This window comes from Parasteatoda tepidariorum, chromosome 9 (genome assembly GCF_982258835.1).
Source record: "Parasteatoda tepidariorum strain Cologne lab strain chromosome 9, Ptep-v5.0, whole genome shotgun sequence".
Classification (NCBI taxonomy): domain Eukaryota; kingdom Metazoa; phylum Arthropoda; class Arachnida; order Araneae; family Theridiidae; genus Parasteatoda; species Parasteatoda tepidariorum.
The window spans coordinates 38,789,611-38,809,179 of record NC_141763.1 but is presented as its reverse complement, the minus strand read 5'-3'; the positions used below and the strand labels follow the sequence as shown (position 1 = coordinate 38,809,179).

At 27.1% G+C, this 19,569-nt stretch overlaps 2 protein-coding genes across 2 annotated transcripts in view; one reads left to right on the top strand and one right to left on the bottom strand.

Annotated features, from left to right (window-relative positions):
* Positions 1-1,891: 1,891 nt before the first annotated feature.
* LOC107443086 (protein MIS12 homolog) lies at positions 1,892-13,445 on the bottom strand. The gene is made up of 7 exons (XM_016056835.4): positions 13,184-13,445; positions 11,681-11,748; positions 10,761-10,859; positions 10,525-10,668; positions 7,049-7,169; positions 3,174-3,252; positions 1,892-2,125 (listed from the first exon to the last, which is right to left on the bottom strand). Exons 1-7 carry the CDS (start codon positions 13,266-13,268, stop codon positions 2,119-2,121), a joined length of 603 nt encoding a protein of 200 aa, XP_015912321.1. The 5' UTR covers positions 13,269-13,445; the 3' UTR covers positions 1,892-2,118.
* Positions 13,446-13,451: 6 nt separating this feature from the next.
* Vps13D (vacuolar protein sorting 13D) overlaps positions 13,452-19,569 on the top strand; it is a 64,768-nt gene continuing 58,650 nt past the window's right edge. The window contains exons 1-3 of the mRNA XM_087151620.1: positions 13,452-13,724; positions 17,998-18,096; positions 19,460-19,537. Of these exons, the coding sequence (XP_087007746.1) occupies positions 18,000-18,096; positions 19,460-19,537 (175 nt within the window). The 5' untranslated portion in view covers positions 13,452-13,724; positions 17,998-17,999. The remainder of the gene's footprint in view (positions 13,725-17,997; positions 18,097-19,459; positions 19,538-19,569) is intronic.

Sequence of the window (19,569 nt, the reverse complement as noted above, 5' to 3'; positions counted from 1 at the left end):
CTTTTTATTGAGGTTCTAAGTGAGATATACTTATTTTAAGGAACGAGGCTTAAAGCTTGTCTGTTAATCTACTTCTGAAATGATTTTTTCCAACGTTCATTGTTGAAAACACTTGTTCACATATATAAGATGAAGCAAACATAGCATATTTTGTGGGCATGAGATATTAAATTTGGGAAACTAGCTTTTGGTAATGATTTGTCAAAACTCAAACTTTAGCATATTTAGAAACAACTTCTTTCATGTAATCTCTGGCTTAGATTGCAACTCAATTAATTCAAGCTGCAAATCCTACATCACTGTTTCACAATTTATGTTGAAAGGCATGGTAAAAATATCTAATTATGTTTGAATGGCACTGAAATCTGCGTTTAAACTCAACATTGAGTTTTTTCAAGCTTTTCCTTATTCAAAACGGATCTGCAAGTTAAAATTCTATCCGAGGGCCGGATAAAACCTTTCAGCGGGCCACAGTTTGCCCATCCCTGTCATAGTAGAACAAAATTGTGTTAAGATTTTTTTCACAACACTAAATACTAACTCACATTGAGCATTACTATGTGGAATAACTAAAATTGATAGTACAATCTTGGAGAGTTGCTTATATTTAAAATGCCCATTTGCTCTTGTGCATAACATCAACCCATTGTGCTCATACTTGTCAATATTGACCATTTCAAACTGAACACTATAAGTATCTTGCAGATTCTATTCTGGCCAAGTCAGTCACTTCGGCATTAATTATCTTCTCTGAGAAATGACTTAAATAAAATTTCAGCATTATTTACATCTACAGTGATCCCTCGTTTTTCGCGGTTAATGAGGACCAGAATCTTCTGTGAAAGCTTGAAAACCGCTTAGTAGGATTTGCCCCTAGGAATTTTCTGTATGTAGGTACACGAATGTTTTAAATATGTAATCAGTATTTATACTTTACACATTTAAGACAAAAAGTGGGAACACTGTATATCATCATTCCTAAGATAGCCATCTAATTTTGAACTTGTGATGACTGATTCTGCGAATTTCATGTGCTTAATAGATTTAACATGCTGAGAAATGGTGAAATAACAACAGCCAATCTCACAGAACATGCACTCGTCGCCAAGTCTAGATGGTTTTAAAAACAGAAATTCCTTTGAATATTTTGCATTAAGAGTTTGTTCTCAGCCATAACTTTTATCATAATCATTAGTGAAAAAATACATTCAGAGTTAACGATCAAAATTAAAAAATTGAATTATTCACCATTATAGAGGAAACAAGTTAGCTAGTTATTTAGTGTTAACATTAGCGCAAGAGTTTGAAGTCTATTTAGATACTCATAAAATTATTGATATGGGTAATTGTGTTGCGATGAACTGGAAAAACAGTTTTTTTTTTTAAAAAAGGCCTTCTAATGTTAAAATTTCAATCAGATCTAGAAAGAAAGAAGAAATGGGTAATAAATTGCAGAAGATATAACTGGCAGTCTGGAAGTGGAGCTCACTTGCGTGAGGAAAATACTAATTTATTATTTACTTATATATGCAGTATATAAATGACTTATTGGAAGTTAGAATTTGTTTCTGAATGCTTGCTTTTGTCTGTTTCTTTAAAAATAAATAAGCGAATAACTAATCTAAATATAAGAATTTATATTGAAAATTGCATTAATTAAGAAAATATTTATTTTAAAATATGACCATTAAACAACATTTAATTGTTTGTGTGGTATATTTTCCAAACATTTAATTAACTGTGTGGTACAATTTTGAGTGTTGGTGCGGTATAAAACCAAGTATATAAAGGCAAGAGATTGGCTGAATAAATATTCGCCAAACTTATCGTCAAGTTTTGTATTCACTTTTAAGTATTTCCTTTTGTTTTGTTATACATAAATATTTACTTGTTTCTAATTTTATTCTATTTTGATTCACTATACATCAGAGAGTTAGCTTTTTGTTGAGCCAGAAATAAAACAAGAATTTTTTTTTCTAAGTATATATTTGCTTTAACAAGAACTATACAACATGAATTTTACAGTACAAATCAGATTTTTTTTTTTAAAAAAAGGCTACACATAATATATTATACAGGGCTTTATATACACAAGATAATTTCTTTTTCCAAATGTGCTCATGATCTATAATAAAAGAACATAAAATGAAATAATTATTAATTGAAAGATCAAATGAAAACAATTATCAATTGAAAGATCAAATGAAAACAATTATCATAAAAAGAAAAGTGTAAAATAGGAGATTGATACAAATAAAAAAAGTGGCTTAGATAAATAGACTAAACCCCCTCTTTGAATAAATGAACGCACTGTTACAAGAGAGACAACGAAATCGTGGTTTTTAGCAACTATTTTTGAAGTTGGAAATTTGACATAATTGCAGGAGTCCTAAATATCTAAAATATCTCCCCAATATTTATAAAAGCTGGGATAGCACAATGATAAAGACACGGTCCTACACTGTGAAGTATAAGGGTTACTTCAAAATGCAGCTATTTGAAGCTCACCTAGCTTCAGAATAATATATATCTGGTGTAGGAAAAGTAGAGGTGGTCAGTGCGCAATTGCTGGCCACATTGCAACCATCATATTATTGGTCATGAAATTGTGAAGAATTAAACTCTTCGGCCTAGAAAAAGCTATCGTGTAATTGCTTTACCTAACTTATTGTTTATAAATAAGGTTTCTGTAATTGAATCTACTTTAAATTCTGGAATTTTCCCTTCATCTCACTGCAGACAATCAGCTCAATTATATGCATCTATTTAATTATGTTTTATCCCACTGTCGTAGGAAAAAAATCTTTATCCCTAAATATGTAAAGGAATACTTGAAAGTAAATTGGAAAAGATTCATTGTTGATGGAAAAGTTGTTGTGGGAAAAGATTCATTGTTGATTAGAATGCACAGAAAATTTCTACATTTAGAAAATTCACTATGTTCGAGGAAAATACTCTTAAATTCGTATAAATTTTTTAAAAAATTGATAAAAAAGGAATTGCACAGCATATTTGATTGAAAATCAAAGAAAAAAAATGAAGAAAAAAATGTTAAAAATAGAAGAAAAAAAATGTTAAAAATAGAGCACAATAAATTGAAAAAATAATTGCAATTTAGACCATTTTTAAATACTTTGAATTAAGTTATTTTATAAAATATAGGTAAAACCTACTTTTCAATTCCACGTTCTTTTATGAAATTGCAGAGTTCAGCACATTCGCCCATAATCATATCAAGAGTTTCTTTTGTAACTATAAACATACAAAACACATTACACAACAATGCTAATAGTTAAAAACATAACAGACATTTCATTCTGTAGAAAGCATATCTATATAAATAAATAACTATTTTTTAAAATGAAAAGATCAACAAATATGAAAAAATATTAACATTTATTTATCGGGACGTTTGTAAAATAGCAGGTAAGACTAATCTTTACGAAATAGAAGAAATTATTTAATTAGAATTTAAAAAATTTCTGCATAGGATAATTATAGCTTTTACCAAACTTAATAGATTTTATACATACGTTTGCATTAGAAAAGAGGAATGTAATAAAATTAAAATACAACTAAATATATATATAACAAAAAAAAAAAAAAAAAAAAAAGCTCTACTTTTATGTTATAAAAACGTAGATCATAAAAAAATTAATCGAAAATGTGACCTATAATTGTTACTTTCTACAAGTATTAGAATGGCAAATAGGAAATATCATAGTCATTTTTTCTCTTTATGCAGGCCTCATTATGGACCAAGGAAATAAGAGAACATGCTTTAAAAAAATAATAAATAAATTAAATTAAATCAGGATATTTTTAATTCCTTACACCAATATTTATTGAAAATTTTAATCAATTTCAAGACCTTCTTAATAAAATAATATTAGAATAAGGTTTCAATAATATCCAAATGAAAACACATTGAATAAGCCAATCTCTTCACAGTACTACTAAAGTAGTTTAGTAGATGAACCTTTAAACCATCTATTAAAAACTATGATATAACTGTATTGCTGATTGGAATTGATCATTTTTAAAATAAGATGAATTAACAATTGTAAAACTAAAAAATTCAAATCTAAAAAATTAGTTACCTAGCACATTTGCTGAAAATAATAAATAAGCGTATGACTGCTGCATAAAAATTTTATTATGAAAAATTGTTAACAGAATTGAGTTTCTTCTTCATAAAATGGCAGAACTCCCAAAGAGTGGAATAAACAATGCATGCTGTGATATGCCCGACATGTAAATAATTAATGGACAGTCACAAATTTGTGCTTTTGAATCATTCAATTTTTACTAGTATCATTAATTAGAATAAAAAATATGTCCGAGCAAACATCTAAATCTTCTTATTCTTCAAATCTATTTTTTTTTTAAATCCGCATTTGCATTTGTAGAAAATAAAATGTTCTGAAAGCACAAAAATCGACATTGTCAGGATAAACAAGCACAACTAAGAACCATATGTGCCAACTTTTATGCATTTGGCGTAAAATTTTATTTCTATATTTATAGTGGTAGTAAAATGTATGCTTTCTATATATTTCTTGCATTTAGAAACTTCATTTACAATCTTTTTGATCCACCACTATTTTCAAAAAAATTAAGCATATAGATTAATACGTAAAACTAGTATAGAAGTACGCAAAAGCTTGATTTAAACACAGCGAATGCTTCTGTCTAAAATTGTAATTTAAAATCCATTTAACTACCACTGGTGAAAATCATCTTTGAAAGGATTAAAAGTCGGCAGGTATGTATATGCTTAATTTTTTTAAGAATAGTGGTGATGAGAATCATTTAAAAATTTAGATTGTAAAAGAAAAAAATAGTATATATTTACTATAACTTTAAATATAAAAATAAAATTCTACGCCCAATGCGTAAAAGTTGGCAGGTATGTAAGGACCCTGCTTTATGGTGAAATTAATATAATTTACTAACTTTAAATTCAATATTAAAGCAATATCAGAGACAAACTTCTGTCTTCTAAATGTGATGCTGTAGAATTTCAAATATAATTTTTTTAAACATGACAAAGAGATATATAAATTTGAATGTTTTTATTTTCAATGCTAAATCGTTTTTAAACATGTAATAGCAGCAAATTCTACAGCTGATTGTTTCCAGGCATTATATAGCCAATCTTATTCGTGGGATAAACAAATACAGTCAGTTTTTTATGATGCTTTATTATGATTCACATGGATTATGAAATTATCAATTAAATATAACATTTTTAATATCTCAGTACAAATCTGTGATTATTTTCTACTTAGACTGTTACGTTCCTCTTTTAAACAAGGACAATATGTGAATTTAATATGAATCAGGTTTTGCATGGTCCTCATCTTAATTACAATTCATATTTTTGTCTTCCTATTGTATTTCATTAATCATTGAGTGGTTGATTTTCAACAGTCATTATATAAATACCTTTTCAAAAATTCTTTCATTTATAATTGTTGAGAATATGAATGAAATCTGATCCTAGCAAATGGATGGGATTGGCAAGGTTTTACTGTAAATACTATATGATACCATAATAATCACTGGGGAAAAAAACTTATTCTTTATTCATTGTTTATCAAAATTTTAAAAGCTGCATTTAAAAAATAGTCTCTTAAAAGTGAATCAAATGTTAACTAAGGGATCTGAACTAAAATTGATATTTACCTCTTGCTATTAAAAAAAGAAGACAATATTTCTTTTATTTTTTTGAACTTCAGTTAGATGTTGTTTGTTTACATTCTAACATCACTGCAGATTGTAGTACAACCATTGCATAGATACAAAAAATATAAATGTTTCTTATAGTATGTTAAAAACATACAATAAAAAACAAATGCCGAAAGTATCCAGTGTTTTCATTACAGAAAAAAAATGGGAGAGAATTTCCCACCCTTTCTCAAAAACAGGGTGAGATTTCAAAAAGTTAAGTGAGATGTCTAAAAATTAAAAAAACATGAATAGACTTGGAAAAAATATTTCTTTCATTAGAATACATATTTCTAATTTTTAACATTTAACATCTTCTAATTTTTAAAGCATTGAATATTTTTGCTGCATCATCATATGGAAAAGGTTCTAGATCTACTTTTTCACCAGCTATTCTCATTAGGCATTTAGGCAGGCTCGCTTATCAGACAAACTGTTACAATATTTTGTCTTAATTCGGTTTTGGGTGCTAAATGACCTTGCCAAATGACCTGAGCTATTCGGAATGATTTGAATTGTTCATTTACGTCGCACTAGAGCTGCACAATGGGCTATCGGCAACGGTCCTATTCGGAATCACTAAGTACATTTGTAGCATTGTGCACACACTTTCCTATCCTCTACATCTGCCAGCATAGGCTTTTCAATTATTTCTGCTATAGAATAATGAAGTTCGTTGAAGTTATTTTCATGTTCATACTTCTAAATCTAGGTTCATTGCTAGGTCTTCCAGCATAGTTTTCACAGCCTTCAACTTTTACAAATTGCTGTAAATTGTCGATGAGGGAGTTTGGTTATTCATTAACAGCTAAAAATAGAGCTGATTTTAAATAACTTATTATAAAGGACTCATTTTTTTCTCAACTAATTTTTTATTTATCTAAAAAATATCCGTATTTGTTTTGACCGTTTTTATCAGCATTTGTTAAATTTTCATTTGTTCGTTACGGAGTAGAAGATGTTGCCTTAACAAGGAATTTGTCCATCTTACATTCATACACAAAAAATTTAAACGTCTTACATGAAGAAACTTTACCTAATTACCTTTAAATAGGAAAGCTAGATAACAAGGACCAATGTTGAAAATAATGAAAGATCAAGGAAGAAAAGTGAAACGGATTTTATTTAAAATAACAGAAGACGATTTCCCCCCCAAAAATTCATGAAATTCGCCATTTCGAAATTGACTAATAGAGTGCATGAACTTCTCGTGTTAATTATTTTTTAATACGAGAAAAGAAAAAAAAATGTGCGAGATTCTCGTGATGTAGTGAAAACACTGGCATCTAAAAAGACTTCTTAAAAATAAATAACTTACAAGAACATTGTTTTATAACATTAGATATCTCTTCAAGTTTTTCTTTGAAATAAACCAATTCTGCTCTCACCAATTTCTGTTCTGCTTTTTTTTGTTTCAAAACTGATTTTCGAACTTTTTCCTAAATACAGAAAGCAAACATGATTTTATGAGTTAAAACAAAAGTTAAATTAACAAACATGAGTTAACTTAAAGCACAAAACTATTTTAAATTTAATAAATTTATTCAGATTCAGTTTTGGAAATAAATTCAAGAATAAAAATATTTTAAAGCTTGCAATCACTGAATCTTATCCAAACTTTTTAGCATTTTCAACTGTTTCAAAACTTTCTACATTTTATAACCTTGCCCGAAAAAGATTTTGGAGTATTACAATAATTGGTAATTATTATGATTTTCTTACTCTTTAAACAAGCTATTCCGATATGGATTAATCTTTATTTAGAGAATCATGTAATAAATTATGGTAATAGTAGATAAGAAAAAAGTTTTTTACTATTTCAGAGAAATTTTTTTATAAAGCACTTTTTCCACAGTTGAAAACTTGATAACTATAATTTACATAGATGAATTAAAGGAAATATGAGTCAGGGAAGGTTTCAATAGATAAGATTCCCAGAATTCCATTGTATCATTGGATTGTTTGGAAAGTAATTTAGTTTTTTTTTTCTAACAGAGGACTTAATTGTACTTTTTTTCAGCAAATTTCACATTTATGCCACATTAATCATTATATGACAACTGATATAGTAAGGCTTGGGTGTAAAATAATTGATTGATTCTATGCAGTAGTTTGTTGTTAGTGCTTTATCAAATATAATAAGCGAAAAGCAGCATTTTAAACAAATTTTAGTTTTTTACTATGGAGAGGGTAAAATTGCTATCCAAGTAATAAAATTTAAAAAAAATGAAAAAACTATTAGGTGTGCATGAAGATGTATTGACAGTTTGCCACTGGCAAAACTGTGTTGCAAAATGGCCACTGGCAAAACTAGTTTTGATGTTGAAAATGCACCACGTTCAGAAATGCCAGTTGAAGCTGATGAAGGCACACTAAAGCTACTAACTGGTGAATAACAACTTGTGAGACCACTGAGAGATTATATTTATCAAATTCAACTGTTTTATGGTAATTGGAACTGTTTAGCTTTAATACCAAAGCTCAATAGATGGGGTTACCCATGTCTTTAAGAACAGAAAATTTATGCAGTTGTGCTCTGTGGTATTCTCGATACATTCTGAATGTTAAGAAAAATTATTCATTTTTTAAGTGTATCATCTCCGGGGACAAGAAAGAGAAATGGGATGTCTACAACAATGTTAAATGTAAGAAATCATGGAGTAAAAAATAAATAAACTGGCTCAAACCAAAGATTGCCAATCAAACATGGATCAGTTTTTTGCCAACAAAGAACAAAATTTTTAAGACTGTAAAATCATGTTACTGCCAAAAAAGTAGCAAAAAGTTTTAGACCCAGATTTAGCAGGTTTTGATAATTGTCAAAAACCTAAAATTTTGGTGTAAAGAAAACTATTATAAATAAAAAGTATTTATAAATAAATATAAATACAACATTACAAGGTATCAATTAATTTTTTTCTCAAATTATTTTGACATCCAACCCTATTTGTTTCGATAATTTACTGTCAAAAAACTGAATTTTGGTGCAGAAATGCAACTTATCCAATCGGGCAATTTGTTTAATTATTGAAAAGAAAAATACAAAAACAATCATCTAATAAAACACAAAAAAAAAAAAAAACTTAATACTCATCTTATTCATTATATGTAGAATCAATTTTCATTTACTCCCATTTTAACATCTCCTTTCCCCAAAGCATGTGATTTACTAAAAAAAAGTTTTGAAGCTTTCTGTACTCCAAGTTAATTTTTTTAGTTTTGTATGAATAAGGCTGAAATTTGAAACTACTCTTCAATCAATGCTAAGCTGTATGGACTAGAATCAAGATGTATTAAAACTATTATAAACATAATAAAATAACATGTAATTAGGAAATTTATTCTAATAACTGTGCTAAATACCAATAGAAACTGAATTAAACCCTTAAATTGATTGACTCCTTTAAACAAATATTTTTATTTTTTGTAAATTATAATAGTTTAAAATAGTTTGCTTATAAGGAAATATGTTATAGTTATGATTTAATGAAAATATTCATGTACAGTGCTCCAAAAAAAAAAAGAGGACTACTTTGAATAACTTTTGATTTCAAGATCATATCTTCGTGTTCTAGAATGCAATCTTAATGGCTCAAGGGAGATGATCTCAAATACACAAAATAGGTTATTAGTTTATTGTATAATTTAAATAAACTTTTTTTTTTAAACAGATGAAGTTGATATAATAGGCCATAAAAGAAACCAATGTGAAACTGATGACCATAGCATTATCCTGAGCCTGACTAGTAATGGGTGTAGTCATAAGCACCAAACAACATCCACTGGACGAACAAATGACAATTTAACACTGTCAGGTTCCTTGTCCTCCTCCGCTGATTAGCACAATAGACTGTGCCCAGTTAGTTTTACTATAAAGGAAGGTCATGAGATCACACATATATCTCTTGATCTATAGTTGAATGGGAAAGGTTGTTGAAATCTTGTTATATTTACTGATCAAGGGAACAAAAATATTGAAAAGATATTTAAATTGTATTTGTCATACGATTGCTGTTAATGTTCCTAAACAGGGCTCAAAATATACATTTATTAATTATTTCTTAAGTCTATGTTAAGGTTACCAAAAGGGTATGTATAAAATATTCAATTTATCCTGGAGTTGTAAACTTTTTAAAAATTTTAGTTTAGAAATGTGCGTGGAAATATTTAGATAATTTAAGTCCTGTTTAATGAACATAAAGATAAATATTTTTACCATCTGGCCTTTTAAATGAACTTTCTACCTAAGTATTAAAAACAAATGCAGGAACTTTGTTCTACATGTTGAATTATTACCAACAAAATGTGTAACTCATAAGGTTTATATTTACCCTCATAATCACCAACTCAAGCCATAATGAGGAAAGGTCTGCATCACGTACCTGCTTTGCTTTTGGTAATCACCACCTCACCAAAAACTGATTCTTTTTCACACCTCAGTTTGCAATGCTTTATATATATATATATTATATATAAAAAAATAAATAAATAAAAAAAATACTGTGATTGGTTTGCTTCTATCTCATACTATTTTCTGACGTGCTTTAATAATTTTCAGCAGACGACATTTTAAGTTACAAAATCAGACACAAAAACGTACTTTCTCAGAATAAACATGCCCTTTTTTCCCCTGATGCCCGGACTAGACTAGAATAGACCTAATCAAATAATAATTTTTATGTTATTGAATACATGAATACTCAGTCTTCTGCTGTTATTCTAAATGACAGAGATATATTTTCAAAATATCCTGATTTAATATTTTATATCATAACTATATCTTCTGTCACTTACCTTAATAATTTCCTGTGTTAGTTCTTCAATTTCTTGATCTAACAACAATTCCTGTTCTTCTGTACAGGAAGATGTCATATGCACTTTATCTTCAGGTAAGACTAAATTTTCAGGAATGCACAAGAAATTTCTGCAAATAAATACCTAGAATATTTTTTAAAAAAAAAGTTAACTTTACTAAAACAGATTATAATTTTTATAAAATTAAATTTCTCTATTCCTTGAATTGAATTTACCTCATATTTATCCATTGCTTTATCCAGATTCTTTATTAGTTCTTGGAAAAAAAACTCAGTCTTCAATTTTATAGTTTCAGGTGAAACTACTTCCTTTTTCTAAAATAATTAAAACAAAATAAAAGTGTTAACGAAATAAAGTTTACCGAATTACGCCATAGTGCTGCCTGGGGTTTTATCAGTTGCAGCTTCGTTACTTCACTGTTGTCCATTAATGTTCAATTAAAATAGTGTTCAATTTTTTAGCCTTTTAGTCATTCGGTTTTTGGTTGTCTCTTTATGCAGTTTGTGTTTTAGAAAGTCGTTCATCCTTATAGAACCCCGAAGGAGAAGCAAGGTAAGCCTTTTTACTTAGCTTCTATTTGATTTCAGAAAAACAAAATTGTACATGGCATCCCTGCTGGAAAGAACGGTTTATATATTTAAAGTGCATAAAAAATTATGAGCAAGTTTTTGATGAATAGAAAGAAGGGATTATTGAAAAGGTTAAATTAGAGAAAATTCACAATTTACCGGTAATGTCCACCATCTTCCTCACAGAGCGGTAATAAAACCTAATGCTACAACCAAAATTAGATATTGGAAATTAGAAAAATTGATACTTCGGCCCATATTAGAGGTTCTGTTTCCATAAATGACTGTATCAAGAAAGGACCTAAATTAATTGAATTAATTCCTTCAATCTTAATGAGATTTAGAGTTGGAAAAATAGGCGTGCTATCAGATATTCATATAGCTTTTTTTCCCCAGGTATCTTTGAATGAAAGGGATTATTTAAATTTTCCCTGCTGCCGAGATGGGGATTCCAATAATCTTGTAACTTATAAACACTGTCGAATGGTTTTCAGAATTAATTGTAGTCCTTTTTTGTGATAAACTATCTGACATTTAGCAATAAGTACAATAAAGATAATATTTACCTCTCCAATAAGATATTCTTGGAATTGTTTTAATGCTTCAAACACATTCTCATAAAAAACATTGTACACTAAAATAAAAAGTGTGAATTACTATTCTATTTTATTAAAAAAAGTGTTCACATTTCTTGTAATAAGGGGCAGCGTGCATTTGAAGTAAAGGACACTTCTACAGAAAAAAAGGAAACTTTCTCAAGGAGAAAAAGGATACTTACTTTTATGTCAAGTAAAATAAAAATTTTCAACTGGATTATGTAAAAAAAAAAAATTTTTTTTTTGAAAATAAAATTATTAATTATTTTTTAAGCAAAAAAAAAAAAAAAAAAAAAACAACTTTTTATTATATAATTTTTATTCAAACTCTGATTATGTATTAAAATATAGAACAGACTTTGTAATGGGAAAAATCAATTAAAAGCCAGACCAAAATTGAAAAGAAAAAAAAAAATAGTCATATTATGAGATTGTAGCATCAATAATTTTCTAAACGATAAAAAAGCAGAGATCCCGTCTGATATTCCTATCAACCTACTCAACAGAAACTATCTCTCTCTCTCTCTTAAAGAAAAAAAAAAAAAACTTTAAATTTTTAGAACATTTATTGACTCCTAACATATTCATTGGTAAAATAATTAGCTCTTGTGAGGTTGCTAGTTTTATCAATTTTTTGAAAATATCAAATTTCTGTTTAAATCACAATGATTTTGAGTTTAATGATTATTTTTAATATTTTAAACTAATGGGCATTACAAGATAACATCTAATACAAGATTCTTAAATTTATAAATTAGTTATCAATAATTATATATATACATTAATAATATGAATCGGAAATTTTGTAAATAGGAAAGGAAAATTTTAAAAACTTATTCTTTTCTGTAGTGTGTTTATTTCTAATAGAGAATCATAAGTTTTATTAATAAACCTTAGTCTCGAAAGCTAATGTACTCCAAATCTGTTTTGCAAAGTAATTGATATTGAATTTTAGACGAAAGTTATTTCTTCCTTTAAAACATGACACTTTTTTAAAATAACTTAAAATAATTTGAACCTTTTGATAAAATAAACAATTTAAATTTTAAAAAAAGAGACCATGAAATGTATTGCATATTGATAAGAATTTCAAAAGGGGAAAAAAAAAACTGTTGAATTAATATATTTATCGAAAACTATTTTCTAAACTAAAAACTATATTTTTCAGAATAAATGAATAAAAAATATCTGGTGCTCATTAGGAATAAATCTGAAATATTTTCACTCTATTATTGTATATTGAGACTTTAATAACATTAATGGAACAAGTATGTAATGCAGTTTTTTTTCTTTTTTTTCAAATGAATGATTTTATTCAACTAAAACAAAAATCTAGTTTTTCATACATTGATAAAAATCAATAGTTACAAGGACCATTAAACCAAAATAAAACAAACATTCTAATTTAACAAAGGATTTAAATTATTAGATTCTTAATTCAAAGAATAAAGATGTGAAAAAAATTATTCTTACCTCCATCAATATACTGACGAGGATGAAAATCAAAAAGCTGAGTTTCATAGGTAAAACCTAATACAGTATTTAAAGCAGCATCCATTGTACTTGTGAAAGATTAAGATATATCTCTTATCAATTTTATTCTAAATTTTATAATTGAAGATCAAAACTTAAGATTATGTTTTTGAGCTTACTGAGAACAAAATATTCAAATTTCGAAAAGTGTTTCTTCCCTCTAATTCTAAAGTGACAGTTGAAGTATATGACTTTGATTAACAGAGTTATGGTTCCAGTTTTACAGAAATATTACCTAAATTGAATTATTATCAGAAGAACTTAAATTTAGCAAAACTAAGCAGACGGAAACAAATTAGTCCAAAATGACGCAATGGTTCGACATCAAAACAAATTATTCGTCATTTAGAAAATACAATTGGTTGTGACTTAGCTGACTTTCTTTAAACAAGTTTTGGAATCATGGAAGATCTAATAATTTTATGGTTAAAAAAATTCTAATACCTATTGGGAAGGCATAGATTTTTTTTTAAAAATTCAAGTAAGTTAATGTCTTGTTATTTAACTATGAAAAATAAAGCTTATTTCAAAGTATCTAAAATTATGTCAATTCTGAGGATGATTAATGATCTGTATGAAACATGTTTCTTCTGTAGTAAAATTTTATGAGCTACAATTCTTGCTGTGTATCTTATTTTAAGTGTTCCAACAAAGTTCCTGTTAAGAAGTGTTAATAATAATGATCATAATAAAAAAAAACTTCATAATTTCACCTTCATAGGTAATATTGATTAGGCTATCTATTCTTATACTCTGAGTACGTTTACATGTAATTAATTGTCATGAAGAAAGGGAAGATCCAGGGATTTATAGGGTCAGGTTAGGAGGGAAATTACCGTATCCTGAACTGTGGCAGAATAATCACCAAGTCTTGGTAACTTCCGGGCAGTGGCCAGCGAGAAACTAAAAAAAACACAGAAAGGGACCAACTCGAAATGTATAACTCGTAGCCTCTCCAGACAAATACCTACATGTTGTTTTTTTAAAAAAAATTAGCAAGTTTAAAATCTATTTGTCAACTTTAGTTAGCGCGAAAGATAATGATACGGAAATATCCCCATATCTATTTTGTTTTCTTGCAATAAGGCATTTAAGAGAACATTTTTTGAGGTACCCTCTTTACCCCAGAGTGGGTAAAGTTCTAAAATTAGTCTATATTTCATTAAAAAATATATGTTATTGTTTTAGATATTAATATACTCTTTAAAATGTATCATAATTATATTTAAGTAAATAAATGCTAAAAAATAATTTTTTTCATCCTATTATTAAATTAATTATTATTAATAATTTTTTCATCACATTATTAAATAATAATAAAAACTAAAGAACAGTTTAAAACTAAATAAGTAGACTTCACTTTGTCTTATAATTAGGAATAGAAATTTTTTGCATCCAGTTCAAATTTTTAATCAAAGATATTTTTCTAAATTAGCTAAATGTAGCCATGTTGTCTTCTGGATTGAGTTTAAAATTAAATAGATGTAAATTTTAATATTTTTTTACATCTACTTATGGTGATAAACTAACAATATTTCTTTATAAAATTGTTAATAATTTTTTTTATAACATAAAAGGTGAAGTGTTGCCCAATTTGGTATAAAATTGATAATGCATGTTCATAGCAGTTTTCATCACATAGTTTAACACAATAAATCAGGCCGTAACATTTTACAACTTGTACATTTTTGTTTTGGAAATCTTGGCATCCTATGTTTTTTCAAAATAGGTGATATTTTTTAATTTTTTCTTCATTCCATTGCAGATATTGAAAAATATGAGCTTAGATTTTTTTTTATTTTTATAAATTACATCAATACTGCAACTATCAAGTTAAATAAAAGCCCAATGCTGATAATGTGAATTTGAAGTATTTACTATTCAATATATTGTCCTAATTACTTGAATTTTGCAATTGGGATACAGCCCCTTAATCTGAATATTTAAACAATTTTTAAAGAAGGGAATTATCAATGATCTTCACACTTAATCTTACAAGTCCTACCTGTATATGCTACTAGTTAAGACATGTCCTACTAAAGAACAAATTGCTTTTCCAATGAAATTTATCCCTTTCAGTTCATACAACTTTCTGTACTTGTTTGCAAATTAATAGGGCTTTACACAGGACCTTTTATTTGTATTCTGCAATTTACAAAATTATCTTATTAAATATTCTCTGGTTTAACTATGGACATCATATTTCAGAATGTATTAGTTTATGTAATAAGTTGGGTTAACACAGTAAGCAATAAAAACTAAGTTTCTATATTATATTTCTAGAAAAAGTGCACACCTGAATAAAAAAAAAAGTTTAATGGAATTGATGATTGTGAAAAATACTAACCATAAAGCTTAGCCATCCATGAAAGTTATTAAACATAAATAATAAAAACAAACTGAAATTACAAAAAGGAAAAAAAAGAACTCTACTGAAGGAGATTAGATCATATTTCAGAATGTATTAGTTTATGTAATAAGTTGGGTTAACACAGTAAGCAATAAAAACTAAGTTTCTATATTATATTTCTGGAAAAAGTGCACACCTGAATAAAAAAAAAAGTTTAATGGAATTGATGATTGTGAAAAATACTAACCATAAAGCTTAGCCATCCATGAAAGTTATTAAACATAAATAATAAAAACAAACTGAAATTACAAAAAGGAGAAAAAAAAGAACTCTACTGAAGGAATCATTCTTGATTCTTAACTCTTAATTAACTTTCATCTGTTTTAATTACTCATTGCTAAAAATCAGGGTTGGGTTTTTGACGTCAAAAAGTGGTTTTTGACATGACAAGGTTATAATATTGGTTTAAACCATCAAAAACTGAAGTTTGCCAAGAAAATATATAAACTTCAAAACTACCAACAGTTGCCATGCATTATATTGAAATTTAATTATACTATAGGTAATCAGCAGGTTTTAAAATATTTTTTAATTAAAATTAAGGTAAAATAACAGATTTAAAATCTCAGAAATTTATATTCAAATGCATGTGCAGAAAAATTTTGCACAAAAATTGTTTAAATATTTATATTTTGAGAAAATTTTTTTTTTTTTGATACTTAAGAAAATTAAAAGTTTATTACTATGCCTTTTTAACATATAAGGAACATATAACTAATATTTATAAGGAACTTACAAGTTATGTTGTATAAATACAAATTTGATACAAGTGTATAATTTTTTTTTTAATGTTATACCGAATATCTTTATTATCCCGTATATTAATTTTAATTTAAAAGTAGTTATATTTGTGAATAATTATAAATATAATTCATATTGTTTATTATATTTATTTATAATTATTACACTTATCATTTTAAAACAATTTTTATCTTTTAATTTTTTTTTCTCCACTTGTATTAAGAATACAAATAATGCATATCTTGAAAGCAAGAAGTAATTATTCAACAGCTGAATATTTAGATATTCAACAAAACTATATAGTATTCAGCAAAATGAAATTCACAAGTATTTGGATAAACTAAATTTTCAGCATAGTAAATGAATAGGCTGAATATACTGTAAATCGACACTAACTACTCTGTGTATTTAACAGAAAGCACTTAAATTTGCATTGTCTTATGTTAAAAAGATTATTAAGAAGATTTAAAAGAATATTAAAAAGATTTTTCTTTAAAAGATGTCTAATGTACAAAACTGCTAATGTTTATCTTTAAAAATGTCTAATTTTTAGTATAATCTATACTATACACTAAATTTGGTTATAAATAAATTTCTTAATAATATCACTGCAGATTTTCAATAACACATGAAAATGAATACATAATATTACAAAAAATGTGAGCTTTCAAAAGTACAAGATTTTGGTTACTATTCAAAATATAAGTGTTTCTTCAAAATTTTAAATTTATTTTTTCTAGAGCATATTTAAAAACACTATCCTTTATAAAAAATATATAAATTTTATGTATTAATTAAATTTCACATATGAATATAGGTTTTCGACATTTTTGACAGTGAGGTTTTTGACGTGCCGGTTTAAACCGTCAAAAACTGTCACATGTCAAAAACCTGCCAACCCTGCTAAAAATCCTGATTATTATGTAACTTTATTTTCTGAAAAATACTGCAACACAATAAAAAAGTTGATAAAAAAAAGCTAAATGAAAGAAAATGTGTGAAGAAGGGAGAAAAATTTTCTATATTTAAAGCTCCTCTTTTAAAGGCTGCAAAGATTTCTTATTCAAAGATGCTTCAACTTGTGTAGACTGGCGATAAAGAAGGAGAGTTGTGCTTGTTCCAAAATTATTATTTGCTTGTATTTTCATGAAATTGAAAGAGTGGGAATTTATTTCTCTAGATGTGATTGCTAAATAATTTACGTTTGATTTTCGAATTTTCCTTGTTTTCTCTAATTTCAAATAGGTTGATTTTCACTGTACATATGTGACAAATGTTTAAAGCTTTGTGTCGAATTATGAAATAGGATCAACATTTGTGAATTGTTTATTTAAAATTATGGTAGGTAAACCTTGTACCATTAAAATTAGTAACTGAATATAAAACCGGATTATCAGAGTCAAATTTTTTCTGTTTTAAATAAAGTAAAATTTAGAAATGCAGCATGAAATTTCATTCTTTTTTACTACCCATTGAAGTAAGAAAAAAAGAACTTACATTAATTCTCAATTATATTTTGTGGTTCATATTTTTTAAATGCATATGTTGTGGCTGAAAAAAGTGTAAATAGTTCAATGTTTGACAATGATATTTTTTATTTTAGAAATGTTAGAAGGACTGGCTGCATGGATCCTAAACACTTACGTGGGGGAGTATTTGGAAAATCTAAATACAGATCAATTATCAATTGGCTTATTGCAAGGTACTTTTTGTTTTGTATAAGATTTAAATATTTAAAGTGCAGCTGCAAGTTGATACAAATACAGTACAGAACCTGTTATCCGGAAATCAGAAAACCGGAAAACCAAAAAACCGGAACGAAATTCGATAAATTTTCCCGCCATTTTAAAAAAAAATTTTTTTTTCCTCATAAGATTTTAGGATTTTTCTTTCTATTTTGAAAGATGTTTACCTTACCATCATTTTGGAAATAATCATTAGTGTATTACTTCATCGTTAAGATTATTTCCAATTTTTTTATTATTTTTAGTTAGGTTTAACAATAAAAAAATTGCTTTTTGTAGCGATTCAGAAAACCGGAAAAATCAGTTATCTGGAATAGCGATAGTCCCGATCGTTCCGGATAATCGGTTCCCTACTGTATATAGGGTGATTGTAAAATAAATTATATAAGTAGAAATGCAACAAATATTCAGTTATATGCCCTAAAGCTGAATATTTGATTTGTCCAAATAATTAAGTGTTCAGCCAAGTAATTCAGCAGAATATTGAAAATAAAATTATTTAGATTTATAATATGGCATTAATGTATAAAAATTGAAAAAACAAAAATATTGGATTACATTTACACACTATTCATTAAGAAAATTTGAATGTCCTCTATTATGATTAATGTGTATGATGATATTGTGTTGCAAATTATGTTTATTAAGTATAAATTTTATAATAATTTAGTTTTGATTTAGCCTGCAGTACATCAAAAGGAATCTTATAAGTGTGTGCTATATGGAAATTAAAATTGGAGAGAAAAAAAGTTGTTTTTAAGAAGAATATTGATGTAATTTAATTTAAAGAAGATCTTTTGAGGAAGATAGAAAGTCTTTAATGCTGAGCATGTTTATTAAGAACTATATACAGGTATTTAGAAGTATATAAGTATTTTGGTAGAAACTAGAATTTCTGAATCAATATCCGACCACCAAATAGTCGGCTATAGCCTAATATTCAGCTATTCAGTCAAGCGACAAATTGTTACATCATTGCTGGTCAACATACCTTTCAAGAAAACAAAATGAAATTTCATATACAATTTCATTTCATATGGAGTTGGAGCAATAATCTGTTATAGTTTATAAAGAGGGACAACGCTGGGTAGAGGTAAAGGCGGACATTGACCTGTTCTAATGTTTTTTATGCTGAGAAAAGAACATGTAGTGTTTTTAAACAAAAGTGAGGGAAAACATATTAAAAAAATGAATTTTATATAAATCGAGAACCTTATTTTTTTCAACAGTATTTATTTATTAATTTTTTTATAAAAATTTATTAAGGAGGTTTAAATTTAGATGTATTTTCACTCTGTTTGTTTATTTACTATTTTTAAGGGGAAGTGGAACTTGAGAATTTACCCCTGAAAAAAGATGCTTTGAAAGGTCTTGAATTACCAGTGAAAATTCATGCAGGTACTTTTTTAATCATGCTTGAAAAAAATTTA

Bases quoted from the DNA above. Each gene is read 5' to 3' on its own strand.
- LOC107443086 (XM_016056835.4), bottom strand. From the start codon at position 13,268: ATGGATGCTGCTTTAAATACTGTATTAGGTTTTACCTATGAAACTCAG. The intron at 10,860-11,680 runs GTAAATATTATC...TAATTATTTTAG, and splicing joins AAGAATATCTTATTGGAGAG to AAAAAGGAAGTAGTTTCACC. The intron at 7,170-10,524 runs GTAAGTGACAGA...TTCTGTATTTAG, and splicing joins TAACACAGGAAATTATTAAG to GAAAAAGTTCGAAAATCAGT.